Raw genomic sequence first — 15531 nt, forward strand, 5'->3', positions numbered from 1 at the left:
TTCCCTGCCCTGGACCCTCTCTCGTGGGCCTCTGCCCACGAAAGGAATGAGACCAAGGCTGGGATCTTGTCTGCTGCGTCCGGGAAGCGGACTGTCGGTAAGACCTATAACGTCGCTGTGCCCTGGCCCTGGTTCTACCGGAAGAAAATGATCTGAAGGAACGCTGTCTATCCTCCGGCAGCCGATGCACCAAATTTTCCCCCAGTGACTTGATGATCTGATCCAGGTCCTCTCCAAATAAGAACTTCCCCCGAAAGGGGAGGGAGCCAAGGCTCGACTTGGAGGAAGCATCTGCTGCCCAGTTGCGAAGCCACAAGAGCCGTCGGGCTGCTACAACCGAAACCATGGACCGCGCCATTACGCGAAAGAGATCATACAGGGCGTCCGCCCCGTATGCTATGGCAGATTCCAGCTGGTCCGCCTGGGCGGCCTCTTCGGGGGGTAATTCCTGAGAGGTGAGAAGTTGCTGTACCCAGAGTAAGCTGGCCCTTTGCGTGAGCGAACTGCACATCACGGCCCGCATACCTAGGGCGGAGACTTCGAAGACCCTCTTGAGGAAGGTCTCTAGTTTACGGTCCTGCGTATCCCGCAGGGCCGTTCCCCCCGTGACCGGGATGGTTGTCCTCTTGGTCACTGCCGACACCGCTGAGTCCACCTTGGGCACCTTGATAAGATCCAAAAAATCCTCAGGGAGCGGGTATAGCTTTTCCATGGTGCGTGTGACTTTCAAGGACACCTCGGGAGTGTCCCACTCCCTGGTGAGAAGCTGTAGGAAGGACTCATGGATAGGGAAAGCCCTTGCCCTAGGACGGAGGGCGGCAAGTACTGGATCCCCTTTGCGAGACGAGGTGGTGACGGCAGGAGCCACAGGGATCGGCGGATCTGGAGGTGGGTCGAGGTCCAGCTCCTGAATAATATGGTGGATGAGTTCATCCAGCTCTTCTTTTTGAAAAATCCGTAGGGCTCAAGGGTCGTCCCCCTCCGTATGTCCATCCGGATGCGCCTCCGGGGGTTCCGGGGAGACGTCTCTCACCGGCGAAGCCGCCCCCGTGGTACGCCGGGGTGGCACGGGAGAGGGACCCGGCAGGGATCCAGGCGTAACGGACAAGGCGGTGAGACCAACAGCAAGTTTAGGAACCTTGGGGGGAGGGGCCCCCAGGGGATTAGGCGCCTGCGCTCCCATACCCTGCAAATAAGCCATGTGCATTGCCAGAATAAAGTCAGGTGAGAAAAATGGAGAGCTGGTTGGAAAGCCTGTTGAGAGCCAGTGTAACCAATCCTGTCTGCATCTGGGAGCGAGTCCGTCTCACGCTGACCCCCTAAAATGGCCGCCGTTCCCGCCAAAGGCGGCGACGTGGCCGGCCCGCGCCACCCGGGCTGAGGAGGAGGCAGGTCCGAAATCGCACCGGAGGACTGCAGGGTGCCTTCCCCGTCGGGGAAGCACCGCTCACAAAGCCCCTCCCTCAGAAATTGATTCCCCGGCTCGCCGCAGGCCTCACACCTCGAGGACCGCGGCATGTCAGCACCGGGAAAAAGAAAGCCTCGGGGGGGGGGGGGGGGGTGCCAAAGACGAGCTAGTGCCGCAGGGGGGCCTGGAAATGGCCCTAACAACCCGCCGAAGGGGTCCAGTAACTGCGGGGGAAACCCCCATTTCAGTTGAGCACACACCCACGGGCGGAGCTTGCGAACCGCGGGACCCCCAACGACGCGTGGAGCGGCCGGAACCACCGGCATCCACGGGACACCACCAAAAAGAAGCAAACCTGTGGAGAAAGAAACTCAAAAAACTTCCACTTACCCCAACGGAAGAGGAAAGGAGTACAGAATAGAGAAGGCAAAGCCACAGACACACGCCTCCTCAAAAATTGAAAACTTTTTTTTTTTTTTTTAAACTTTAAGGATCCAAAATGAAGAGAAACATAAGACAGGGAAATACTGTGGAGAAAAAGAAAGAAATAACTAAAAATGAAGAAACCCTGTCAATCTGGGGGAGCTAGTGGATCCCCCCACTCGCATCTGCTGGAGTCAGAAGAATACTGAGCTCCAGCAGAGGGTGCACTACTCTATATGCTGACGCTCTCAAACTCTGTTCTGACTCCATCTGCTGGTCGGGGATATAACCCACTGTCTGGACTGATCCAGATATGTACAGGGAACCAGCTAATACTGCGCCCTGAAAATCCCACTAGTAAGTGGAACTTGGCTTTCTAAAACCCTCCTTGGTTACTAGATTTTCAAAATCCCCTTTTAATTCTTCAAATCCCTTGCATGATTCATTTGAATCAGTAGGTTCTGCAAAGATCTCCTGCAGAAACTGGTCAGAGCAGAACAGAATGCTGTACAGGCTTTGGCTGATGTCCTCCTGGTGCAACCCAATGGGATTTGCCTTTTCCTAATACTGCACCATACTAACAGTGGAGATGGGAACAGACGGCTGCTGTTCCAGTTTTTCAGAAAACCTACATCTCTACCTGTTCTCCCCCTCTTGAGCTTATAAGGAGGACTATTGGTCCTCATTCTATGTCTCTCATCATCATTACTGCTACTTGTGCTTGCCTTAGGAATCTATGGAGAAGTAATAGCCTTCCCTCTTCTTCTTCCATTGTCATGTTTCCTGCTTGATGCCAGTGACATGATGGAATTTATTAAATAGATCGCTAATGGGTAAGGACTTTTAGTATTACAATATTTGTACTCCCTAATGTGGACATACGAAAAGGGCAGGCCAGTCACTTTTGTCATAAACAGAGTGAGTGAACTGATGATCTTTGCTGAGTGACTCATTACACTATAAGAATAAGTCTAACTTAGGGCAAAAGTCACACACAAAAGAGTTAGTACACTGTCACACAAACTCTTTTACATAGAGAAAACAGAAAGCTGCTTTTATATCACCACAGTGCACAAACACTCCACATGCTCCAAGAAACAGTCTTTCTGCAGCCACTGTCACAGTGTCAGTTGTATTGGTAGTCCTACCCTGATGATACACACTGTAATCATCTCACAGAAATTACAGACTTTCTCCTGCTATAAGATAGTACCCCAAATGACAGCTTTAAAGTACACTTTGCTTTCTCCTGTAAATTAATCTAAATCCTTTCTTCTAATGTTTTCTTTAACTCCAAGCTTTGAAGCAAGGATCTTCAGAACCTTTGCCTTCCTTCTATGAGATCCAACAGATGAATGACTGAATAAAATAGTCACTTCTCAAAGGGCTTATAGTTTCATTTTCACTTAGAAAACATTGAAAAAGTCATGACATGCACCAGCTAGCTAGGAAAAGCTGGTTGAAAAAGTACTGATATTACAAACAACCCAAAAGGCAAATATATCAGCTCCCACTAATGCAATAAACCAATACCAAAGATGGTAGAAGTAAGAAAGAGAATAGTAGCTCTTACATTTTGGTTTTTGATTGGATGGGGTACAGGTATAAGAGAGGTGGCCATTTTAAATTGGTTAAGGTGTTCATTGTGAGATATTTTGTCCTTGGTTTAAATGTGAGTAGATGAACTCTGGCTCTGTCCTTTGCTTTTGTTTAAAGCAGGTATGTGACCCCTGATGAAGCAGTCTTTGCAGAAACACTGGCAGTGTTGGGTCACTGAGGCAGGGAAAATATCATTCCCATCGGTTTGTGCTGCAGTCATAGAAATATAGAAAAATAGAAATGATGGCAGAAAAGGACCAAATGATCCTCCCAGTCTGCCCAGGAAGCTTATGCCAGTATCTTCAGCACTGTGCAGGTTACCCTCGTGTTTATCAGTTCCCCAGACCATAAAAGTCAGGGCGCTCGGATGCTGTTTGAATCCAATTTCCATTAACCCTTCCCATGGAAGCAGAGAGTAATGATTGAGCTGCATCAAAAGTATCAGGCTTAGTGATTAAGGGTAGCAACTGCCACACCAGCAAGTTATCCCCATTTATCCCCTTGCACTTTTGCCTTTATTTCCATCCTCTAGCCTTTAGGGATCCACATTGTTTATCCCATGCCTTTGAATTCCTTCACTGTTTTCGTCTTCACCACGTCCTCCGGAAGGGCATTCACCACCCTCTCCGTGAAGAAATATTTCCTGACATTGGTTCTGAGTCATCCTTCTTGGAGTTTCATTTCATGACCTCTAGTTCTATTGATTTTTTTTTCCAATGGAAAAGTTTTGATGTTTGTGCATCATTAAAACTTTTCAGGTATCTGAAGGTCTGTATCATATTTCCCCTGCACCTCCTCTCTCCAGGGAATACATATTCAGATCATTAAGCCTCTGTTCATAAAGTCTTCCAATGCTGACCCTTCACCATTTAGTCACTTTTTTGGACCACCTCTACCCTGTCTTTATCCTTTTTGAGATACGGGCAACAGTACTGAACACAGTACTCCAGGTGAGGCTTCACCAAGGACCTGTTCAAGGGAATTATCACCTCTTTTTTTCTTGCCGGTTATTCCTCTCTCTATGCAGCCCAGCATTCTTCTGGCTTTAGCTATCAGCTTGTCACATTGCTTCATCGCCTTCAGATCATCAGACATTACCACACCAAGGTCCCACTCCCAGTCCATGCACATTAGTCTTTCACCGGCCATCACATTCAGCTCTTTTGGATTGCTATATCCCAGCTGCATGACTCTGCACTTTTTGTCATTCAATCCCAGCTGCCAAATCTTCGACCACTCTTCAAGCTTTCTTAAATAACCTTTCATTCTCTCTACTTGTTCAGCATTGTCCATTCTGTTGCAGATCTTAGTATCATCTACAAATAGACAAACTTTACCTTTACCTGCCGTCCCTACCTCAGATGCTGAGAATTGCCGGTAAGATGCCCTCCCAGACCAAGACACGGCAGGCTGCCATGCAACACTGTTTGTGCCGCGTGGGGACACCGTTCAGTTGAGCAGACGTCCCTAGGCGCACGCACGCATGTGGCTCCCAATACTTAAAGGGCCCACAGTGGGAACCCTCTACAATGCTCCTCCCACCGATGTCATTGGGGCTTCCTTTTTAAGCCAACCTGAACCTGATTATGGTGTCTCAGCAACAGGTCTCCACTCCTGCAAGTAGCTGCTTTTGTTCTGCGTTCCTGGTTCCTGCGTCCTTGGTTCCTGTGTTGCTGAATCCTGCATTCCTCTTCTGGTCCTCTCTTGGTGTTCCTGCTCCCTTGTCTTCAGCTCCCTTCTCTCAGAACTGATTCTCTGGTTTGAACCTTGGCTTGCCTTGACTCGTCTTCTTCCTGGATTGACTTCTGGCTGACTTTGGACCGCCTCTCGACTTTGCTTGTGATGCTGCCTGCCCTGACCACAGTTTGTCTTCACGTTTGCTGTTCTGCTGCATGCCCCGACTTCGGCCTGTTTGGATCTCCTCTTAGCCTGCTCCTTTCTTCGGATACTATGCTTTTCAAAGGCTTGCACCTAAGCCCAGCCGGCTCTGACACCCAAGTGCTCAACCTGTGGAAAATGAGGGCTGGTAGTGGTGAAGTTCCTGTTAAGCCTCTGAACCTGCCAACTTCTGCCTCCCGACAGCGGGGACCTACAGGGCCCTGCCCTGTAGGTCCCCGCCCTGCCCTGTAGGTGGCCCTGCCCTGTAGGTGGCGCCAACTTCACTTCGACTCAGGGGCCCACCGACGTGACAACTCTACTTAATACCATTCTTTCTTCAGAGTAAGTTCCATTTACCATTACACGCTGACTCCTGTCAGTCAACCAGTTTGCAATCCACGCTACTACCTTGGCACCCACTCCCAAGCTTCTCATTTTGTTCATGAGTCATTTTTACATCAACAATTGATTTGCCTTTGAGAACACTTTTATTATAAATGGACATTATTTTCAATTGCAAGTACATAAAATTTACAAAAATTAAAGGTTTTGGAGTAAATGAAAGATTTTTACTATTCTTTCATCTGTATGGCAGTTTCCACAGCATCAGTGGAAAGTGCCATGTTTTGCCTTAAAATGCGTGGCATGGTATCACTATCTGATACCCAATGAGTATAAACAAAAAGTGATATAACTTGATAGTTGATATATTTTGAGCTTCTGTTCTGTTTTTTTGTTTCCACCTTCTTTGATATTGAACAAGTGCTGAACATGATGGGTTCTGCTCCTTATTTGTCCCATCCCAACTGGCTCTGCTCTATCTGAACCGAGCCAAATAGTGACACATCTATTGCAGTTTCCCATTTGAATGAAATGACTGCACATTCCTAATACTAAGTGAATGTCACATGTTGCTAACAATGAGTCTAAAACATATGCAATCACGGACAGACAAAAAACATCCAAAGAAGAAAATGGAAAGACAGACAAGGGGAAAAAAAAAAAGAAAAATGCTAAAACTCTCCATACAGATTAATATTCTTCTAGAATGGCTCCAGACAGGCAGAGAATGGCATGGACATCTGAATCCTTAAAGAATTATATAACCTTCCTTTCATGTCCTGTTCAACAATTTCTTGTTTTTCCAGTCTTCATTATCTTTCTTATCTTTACATCCAGAGAGTTGGGCCTGAATGTATTTTATCCCCTGAAAAAATAAACCACTATAGATACAACCAGTTCAGCCTTGGAGTGAGTGCTTCACTTCCAACTCTACCAGGTGAAACTTCGTAGGAGCAATATAGGGATCAGTGGAGTTTTCTGCCTGAGAGAAACTCACCACACAATAGGAATGCATATTTATTTTAATTTGTTTCAATAGTTTATGCTCATACATTTTTTATGCACAGAAAATTAAATTTCATGTGCACAAAACAGCATTTATGAACAGAAACTACCAGAATAAATGAAACAAACTGAAAATAATGCTCTGAAAAACTTAACCTGAAATTTTTTTGTGAACATTCATATGAAACAATTAATTGTTAATATCCCCTCTGGAATGATATGGAAATTCAGAATTATAACAAAAAAAAGTATGGTTTTGTTATTTTTGTTTGTTTAGAATGGAACACAATTTCCTGATGTAAAACTCTTATAAATTTAAACTTTACAAATAACATGCTAACATAAAAAAGAAAAAAAAATCAATTGAAATACTCTATTTCTTAACCCTTAAGAAAACGTTATTTAAAATCTGTAAAACCTTTTCAGAAAACAGACATGGAAATAAAGATAATCAAAGAAAAAAAAAAGAAAAAGCCAAAAGAATATAACCTATCTATTTATTGAACTAAATTAATACATTTCTTGACTAGTTTTGGGGAGATGACTCTCCCTTCCTCAGGTCCCAGCAGTAAGCATACAAGGAGGTTGCAGCCTATCTGAGCAAAGTATAGAGGCTGCAGAAATGAGGGTCAGCAAACAAATTGTAGGTGAGACATTTTTGTTGCACTAAGATATCCTGGGTTAGGCCAAATGAAAGGGGTCACTTACATTAAGTTTGCTGATCTTTATTTCTATTCTTACAGTCTGAAAATCCTAGCGCTGTTTGATTTTATAATTAGTAGGGTTGTGCATCCATTAGAAATTACATAGGCAATGACAACAACATTGTCTATGGTGTTTCTTGTTTTCAAAATGAAGCAATAAAAAAAGCCTACATAATTTTATGTTTTTATTCTGTTGTTTTCAGCGTGCACTATTTCTGAAAAGTGCACACTATTTGAAAAGGAGAGTACACTATTTACAAAACACTGTAAAATGTAAAAAAATCATTTATGATGTTGAAAATTGATTCCCAAGCAGCATGGTACTACACTTTTTGGCCTGCACGCCCCTAAAAATTAGATGCCAGATTTTTTTGCCAAGCTGTGGGATTTTTGGTGTGTATCTTAAAATTTTATTTTGCATTTTCAGGCACTTTACACAGGTACTGTAGATATTTCCCTATCTCCAAAAGGTTTACAATCTAAGGGCCTGATTTAGTAAACGTTTTTCCCATAGACACAAAAAGAGGAGAAAACCCTTAGTAAATAGTTCCCTAAGTTTGCGGTTAGTCATGAGGAGCACTAGTGGGATTTGAAACCTAACTGCCCTGATTTGTAACCTGCTGCACTAAACCACTAGGCTATTCCTCCGCTCTAATAATGCAATGTAAAAAAAATGAATAACTTCCATAAATATAACCTAAGCTATTTTTGAAAAATATGTTGTTTTTTTTTTGTTTTTTTTTAGCAGGGCACTGGTGCTTTCCTTTCTGTTAAGTTCACAGAATCCCTGAAGAGCGCTGGCAAGCTTGAACAGCCTAACGTCCTGCTCCTTCTCCCTTCCCTGTGGATTCTCAAGGCTTCCTTTTTTTTTTTTTGGTGTCCTTTTCATATTTATCTAGCAGGCAGTGACAAACTATTTTTCTTTGTTATCTTGCAAAGTCTGGTCCAATTTTTCTCCCCCTCCCCCTCCTTGTAAACTGACCGTCCGTGCGCATTTCTGCCTGGGATCCTTCCAGTGATTTGCTACCTCCCGATTTCTTATCAAGGAGCCCTTGCCACTCCGTGGAACACTTTTGTTTTTCCTAAAATAATATGATTTAAGAAAGCGGCTTCAAACCTAAGAACCACCGATTGGAACCTCTTTACGGACTTAAAAGTCGAGCAACGTTACAAACCTCGACGGGCACAGGCGGGCTCCCGGCGCGAGCCCTGAAGTCGGGCGCCTTCCGCCCCAGCTCGCGCGCCGTCAGAAATAACTTCTTGCAGGAGAGCGGGCGGCTCGAGAGCAGAGCCGCTCAGCTCTGCGGCTTGAAGCTTCCCGCCCCTGCCTTGTAAGGACAGCAGGCAAGGCTGGATTTCAGCCGCTCGGCAAATCCCTGACCGTCGGAGAGCAGCTCCGTCCCTCCCCTCCTGCCCTCACGCTCCAGCATCCTTCCACTCCCCCCCCCCCCTCCTCCACCCCCTCCACTTGGAAAGTGCCTCCTCCTCCTCCCCCTCCCTCTGCAATCAGTCAGGCGGAGAGGATCACAGCACTCAGGGCGACGGTGGCAGCGACAGCAGCATCCCCATCATAACTCTGGCAGAGAGGGAGAGAGCCCGCCCCCCTTGTCCCCTGCCTTTGGCTTCCTCCCTCCTCTCACTCGCTCCCTCATTCTTTCTCCCTTCCCCTCCCTTCCTTCTCTGTGTAGCGCTGCCTTTTCCTCTCCTTTGACTTTGAGTCTCCAGGCATCGATCGGTCCCCCCCCTCTAGGAAAGGATCCGATTGACCTGTCACTCGGGAGCCTGGACCAAGTGAGGCAGCATGTCCCGGAGGAAGCAGAGCAAACCCCGGCAGATCAAACGTGAGTTCCCCAAACGATGTCTTGCTGGGAAATACTTTTTGTGCTCTCATTTGTGTGTAGGGGGGGGGGGGGGTGAGCGGGGGGGAGGAGGGGGAATGCTGAATGGTTGAAGTTTCTGGAGATCGATTCAGAGAGCCAGTATCGAGGACTACCGGACTGACCCGTGGGGCATGGTTCAGTGGTACCTCTTGCCTCTCCCTGACCCTCCACGTATCCCAGCGAGATTTTACAACGATTGCATTGCAAGCGATACAAATATAACATTAAAAAAATAAATAATTCCCCCAACTTTGAATAGCATCGCAAATCCACTAGTGGGGCTGCCAGCGACGGCAGCAGCAAAAGGATCAGATAAAAATCAGACGCCCAGGAAAACAAAGTAGTACCAGAATTAGGGGGGCGGGTGCACACAAGTGGAGCGCAGAGGTGAAAGGCCGTGAGCGCCTCTCCGCTCCCAGCGCCGACGCCCGCTCCTCGCAGCCCCGTGCATCTTGAACTTCACCCGGTGCATGGCTGGGGTGGACGGAGGGCTGCTGCGGAACCGGTGACACGGTTTGCCCAAAAGCCAGGTTTCGGAGGAAATTGGCATAGCGGGTTTGAAATGGCTATGGCACCGGCGAGCTCCGAGTTTAAGAGGAGCAAGGACCTGTTTGTTGACGCGCACATTGTCTAATACCCGTGCTCCTGAGTTTTGAAAAGTGGTGTTTGTTTAATCGTTGTCTCAGTTTATATTTCTGGTATTTTTTTTTTCCGTTAAGTGCGACGAGCTTCTTCTTTTTTTACCGATAAGAATTAGTCTCAATGTATATATGCACATCGCTCCACATTATTGACTCTACTAGGAGGATCCGAAATACTATTATTCCTTGTGGTGTTGGTCGCCACCAGCGCTCATAGAGTTCCCAGCTTTTCCCATCTCTGAATCATAAGCTTTGGGAACTATAACCAGAACTTGGTAAACTTTTTCGTAGCCTTGTTATGTAAGCAGTGCCAAGCAAGAATACTGCTTGGCCCTGACCAGACCTGCTAAATTCAGAGGTCACAGCAGAATTACAGATCGTTTGGTTTACAATGAGAACTTCTATATCCGTAGACCTTAATACTGAGACACACGTACTGACGGGTTTTTCCTATATCTGTTCCTATAGCAGGGCGTGGGAGGGAGGGGAGGGGAAGCACCGTACCTAATTTGGTCCCTTTGCTTTTATGACTTCAGTAATGTACATTAGAAATCCTCAAGAGTCTCCCTTGTAGATCATTTCCCATTAATTTTAGTGCAAGTAAGAACTGATTGGCTCTTTTTAGGGTGGACAGTCCTGGGCTAATTAATTAAGGAAACTGATAAGAGCTGCAGGATTGAAACAGCTCAACCTTCAAAAAATAAGAGGGCTTCCTTTCCAATAAAGCAGTTTATGAGAAATAGTACTCACTGCAGATGCTCAGAAGTATTTTAGTGCCTGGCCACAGTTCACATGTTTACACACAGACATATTTATGGATCCCCTGAAACTATGGCATTCCATGTACGACTGCACATTAGATTCTTTTGTTTTACTGTAATGCGTAAGGTATTTTACATTTAAGATTCTTCTGCTCTGCTATTCTGCTGCATAATATACATTCTATGTTGGTGTTTGTGTTTGTAGAAATGCATATATATTTTCCACCCAAAGCACAGTGTTATTACAAATTCAGCCAATAGTACTAAAATATCTTATGTATTCCATAGCGGTATTTAATATTTTACAGTAGTGCAGGTTGCAGTATATAATTCTTCCCTTCTAGTACATGATTAGTGACTTGATGACTAATAAACAATTATAATTAATTGATTGTATGGCACAAAGACCATCTGATTGTCAATTTGCATATTTTGCTATCTACCCAATCAACTTCATTAAATGTCTGCAAGTGTCCACCTAATGTGACTGCAGACAAAATGTGGCTGTTAATTGAGAAATACTTGCCTTATAGGTTAAAAGAAAAAAAAAATCCCCATTTCTTGTCGCTTTCTTCCCTTTCATTCTAATCTTTGTAAAATTAAACCATAGTTTCATTTCAGAACTCTCTGTTTCTCTTGCTCTTCCTCTCTTCTTTTCCGCTCCTTCTGATGTCTGTATGCTTTCACACACACACACACAGATTTATTGGAAGGCATGTGTCTGTGTGCTTTCAGATTTTAGAACTTTTATTCGATATTGTACTTTACTCTGCAAATAAGAGTGGATTCACTTTTCCACTTTCACAAGAGTATCAAAGTATTATGGAGTCAGGAAACATGCAGTAGGACTTCGTATACAGTAGAACTTGAAATCCTATTTGATTCAGAGGCGTGCAAAAAAAAAAAAAGAAAATCCTAGCCAGTTTTAGAGCACTTCTGGCTTGAATAAACCTGTGAACGCGCTCTGGACATACAGTTGGGCCGTTAAAATGTTTGTCCAACCATATGTGGCAGTTTCTTTTCCAGACAGAAATCTTCTTACTAAAATAGGAACAGGAACTTAATGTTCTCCATGTTGCTGATTTCAGGTAATAGATCAGATGAGAAATGAGCAAAAACTCTTTTAAATTTGACTTTAAATTGGGATCTTATAACAATGATCATTTTTGGGGAAGCTAATGCAAAGGAGATTTGGGTAAAAATAGAAAAGGTGATCAACAACCCTTTTATTTTGAAGTTGGAAAGTCTTCATTTGCACAAAGAAATGTCCCAGGTATTCCCAGGTAACCATATAAAAGCTGTGTGACAGCAAAAAGTCAGTTCATAGCCAGAAACTGTGAAGACAGTCAATTTAAAGGACAAAAAGGTTGTTGGGCAGTTTTTTTTTTTCCCTTTTACAGCATACAGTTTTCTGCTATCTGAAATTGTGATTTATGCAGTATTTTAATATTTTGCTTATTCTTTCCCCTTGGGTGCTCTCTGGGCAGTGATAAAAAGGCGACACTGAAAGAGCACCATTAATTTGCTCTGATGACTGGCCAGATAAGGGAAGATAATGGGAAAGATAAACGGAGAAGATATACCATCAGAAACCCGATTATTACCATTAAAATTCCAGCCCAGCAATCTGCAGAAGCCTGATAATTCCTTCTCCGTTTCCACCACTTTGGATGATAAGGCAAAAAATAGTCACTCAGTGCTCCCTGATTAGACTGCCTGGATTTCCTGATAATACAGTGATAAATTATGTATTTTGCCCCCATGTTTTGTCACAAAAATTCAGAGGTTTTTATTATTATTATTATTATTATTATTCCAGGTCTATCTGTTTCTTTCCTCCACCCAAATAAGCCCCCTCTCCCATAAGCTATTATTGTAATCCGAGGTTGATAAAAAGCCCTGATAGGAAAGGAGGTGTTTTGTATGGGAGCCCCATATCAATGTTATCAGCACATCTCCCTGCACCAGCTGCTAGCTGTTGTTGTTTTAGCCTTATCACCTCCTGCCAATATACCAATAAATTGCCCAGATTGTTCTCCATTCTCTGACTCTGATGGAAAATTTATGACAAAAATGATGATTTTTTTTTTGTTTTACCAATGCATTTCTGTATGATTAGCAGATGTGTGGTTTGTGCAGTTTCTTTTGTGTGATTTTCTTGTCTACAGTTAGTAATGGGTTTACTGACCTATATGTCCCATATTTCAGTCACACTTAAGTACAGCAGTTTATGGGTTGGAGGTCAGGAAACACTTCTGTTACTTGGATAACTATTTGTATATCTTGGATTTATGCAAACAGAGTTTGTGTAAAGTTTTGTGTTTTGCTTTGTTTTTGTTCTTAAGCATTGTGTGCTCGATAATCTGTGTAAATGCAGTTGAATATGGAAATATAGCTGAAAATGGATGCTTAGTTTTAATATCAGATGATTTGTTGTTTTGATCCACTCATGATTGAGAAAGAGAATGTAAGTTAAGTTTCAAGAACCTCTTTGTGCTTATTATTAGATAGAAGGAAACAACTCTGATGAAATGTAGAATAAAGGAGGTGAAAACAAAATAAACCACAGTTCTTTTTTGTAAATGTAAAAACCTGCTGGTCAGAATAATTAGCAACATGCCAAATCAGGGTCTGGTTTTCAAGTCTACTTTTCATATTTATGGTGAATAAATTAACAATACCACATTTGAGGTGTTACTGCGGTTTCACAGAATCTATCAGAGGACATAGAGTAATAAACGCTGTTTAGAAATAAAACACTTGTTTTTGCAAACTTCCTTTTCAACAAAACAATGCAAATTTCCTTTTGTTGATTTCTGCTTTCAAGATATGAGAATGCCCTAGATAACTAAATTATACTATCAAAACATAATCTACAGTAAACTATGATATTGGTCTGTATCTCAGTTTGCCCAAATCAAGTAAATCGAATGGGTCAATTATTCAGGCAAAGCTATTGTTTTCACTCTGGAATTTTCATTGTAATAACAGAAAACCTTTGAAGTTTCATGTTAAAAGCATTTAGGCAAGCATGATAAGGACATAGGGGAGAAAGAAACTGGTTTGAGTATATTGATAACTCTCATTAGGATTCGTTCAGACGTTCTAGTTTTCACATAAGGGCATATTTAAGAAATATAATTTACATAGGCACAGGGTGGAGAAAAAAGTCCCTTTTTTGTATCAGGCCGACAGTGTGGCTCTTAAGGAAGTTTCTCGAATTGTTCCCTAACACTGGTATTTCACTATTCTAAAAACTAAACATATTTCCAATCATTATTCCATACAAGAAAAGGCCACTCTTACCTTTAACGTGTGCCAATGTTATGTCTGTTTGCATGCATTTGCCTAGTTGGGACTGGTTTATTTTAACAACTTCATAAAAAATGGAACTTTAATAAGTTCCTTTTGGCTGGCTATAATAATGATGTAATGATTTCAACAGTTACATTTATTCTGTTGTAACATAAAGACTCAATTGGAATTAAGTTCTTTAGCTGTAAATAATAGGCATGACATAACAAAAAGGAAAAGTTATTTTTGATTTAATGCATTTTGTATCAATGAATACAATCAGTACAATAAAACTCAGAAATATAGAATTTTTTTTAAAGACATTTGGATTATTTGCCAACACTGTTGCAGGAAGATGGAGAAAATGCTTGCCAATGTTGTGGAGATGTAGCAACCCTCTCGTATGGTTCACCCTGCAGATACATTTATTCAAAACAAGAGCCTTTGAGCATTAGAGTGATCTGTTCTGGCCATTGAGGGTTGTGCGTGAAACTCAGAAATGGGAGTAAAAATGTAGTCTTTCGGGAAAATGGGTCAAGGAAATGAACGTGTCATTTACCAGGGGGAAGTGATTTACTGACTCATCTAGGCAACTGCTTTGCCTTTTCAAAGTCTAATTCAAATAGACATCTTTGTGCATTGTAGAAGGACGATATAGTTTTTGTATTAATCTTAAAACTGCAGGTGAATGTGCTCTAGACACAACTTAGAAATTGCCACTTTAACCAAAGTAAAGACCCAGGAAAGCATCTGCGAAGGCTCTGATTATGACGCATACATCGAGAGTTCTGGATTTGCTGGCAGCACTATATCCTATACTTACAGGTGCAGAGACAGCTAAAGTAATAATGTGATAAAAAAAAAAAACATCCAAATGCAAGACATCTTTAAAATATTGAAACACATTTTCCAACTCTTAAGGAAAAATAGCACCAAATGAAAATTGGGATGGTTTGTTATTCCTTGACTGCTGTTAGGTATTTTTGGTTAGGTTTGATGTCCTTTTGATTGTGGTTCTTTTAAAATTCCATGGTACGCATGAGAAAAATAGCTGTGACATATATATTTTTTTTTACTGGTTGCCATGCTGAATTTACAGTTGTGGTGGCAATTAAACATGTATTATATAACCGCAATTTGAAATATATAATCTTTCCAGTCAATATATAATTTCTATTTGTATTAAAAATTAGATATCTTGTTAAAATAAAAAAAAAATCCTGTTTATGAAACATGACATTTAGCAAATAACAGGCAAAGTTCTTTTTATGTTCCAGCATTAAAGTTTTGTGTTGTCATATTTTTTGAGTTTAAATGAAAATCTGAATGTTAGATTTTCCTCATGGGATGCAGTTCAGGACACAAACAAGAATTAGAAAGAAAGGTAATTATAGAAATGCCCATTTCCGAAAGCTGACAAAGAAAATAAGCTTTCCCAGTAATGAACGAACAGGAAAAGCCCTCTAAAATCCTTAGGGAAACAGGCATAGAATCAGTTATAGTCACAAAATAGGTAACATTTTGCCTCCAGTCCAGAAATGCAAAGACCGCACCGAATATGACCAGAAGCAATGTCAATATCTTTGTTATTTTTAT

The 15531-nt window shown here is 42.5% G+C and overlaps 1 protein-coding gene and 1 long non-coding RNA gene across 4 annotated transcripts in view; one reads left to right on the top strand and one right to left on the bottom strand.

Moving 5' to 3' along the window:
- The window catches only part of LOC115085623, a 66960-nt gene extending 58266 nt beyond the window's left edge, over positions 1–8694 (bottom strand). Inside the window, exon 1 of the long non-coding RNA XR_003854907.1 lies at positions 8535–8694. This is a non-coding gene — a long non-coding RNA (uncharacterized LOC115085623). The remainder of the gene's footprint in view (positions 1–8534) is intronic.
- Positions 8695–8882: 188 nt separating this feature from the next.
- ZFPM2 (zinc finger protein, FOG family member 2) overlaps positions 8883–15531 on the top strand; it is a 1143438-nt gene continuing 1136789 nt past the window's right edge. For all 3 annotated transcript variants that reach the window (XM_029591865.1, XM_029591867.1, XM_029591866.1), the window contains exon 1: positions 8883–9200. In XM_029591865.1, coding sequence (XP_029447725.1) covers positions 9161–9200 — 40 coding nt within the window. In that variant the 5' untranslated portion in view covers positions 8883–9160. The remainder of the gene's footprint in view (positions 9201–15531) is intronic.

The sequence above is a fragment of the Rhinatrema bivittatum genome, chromosome 2 (genome assembly GCF_901001135.1).
Source record: "Rhinatrema bivittatum chromosome 2, aRhiBiv1.1, whole genome shotgun sequence".
NCBI classification, from domain to species: Eukaryota; Metazoa; Chordata; class Amphibia; order Gymnophiona; family Rhinatrematidae; genus Rhinatrema; species Rhinatrema bivittatum.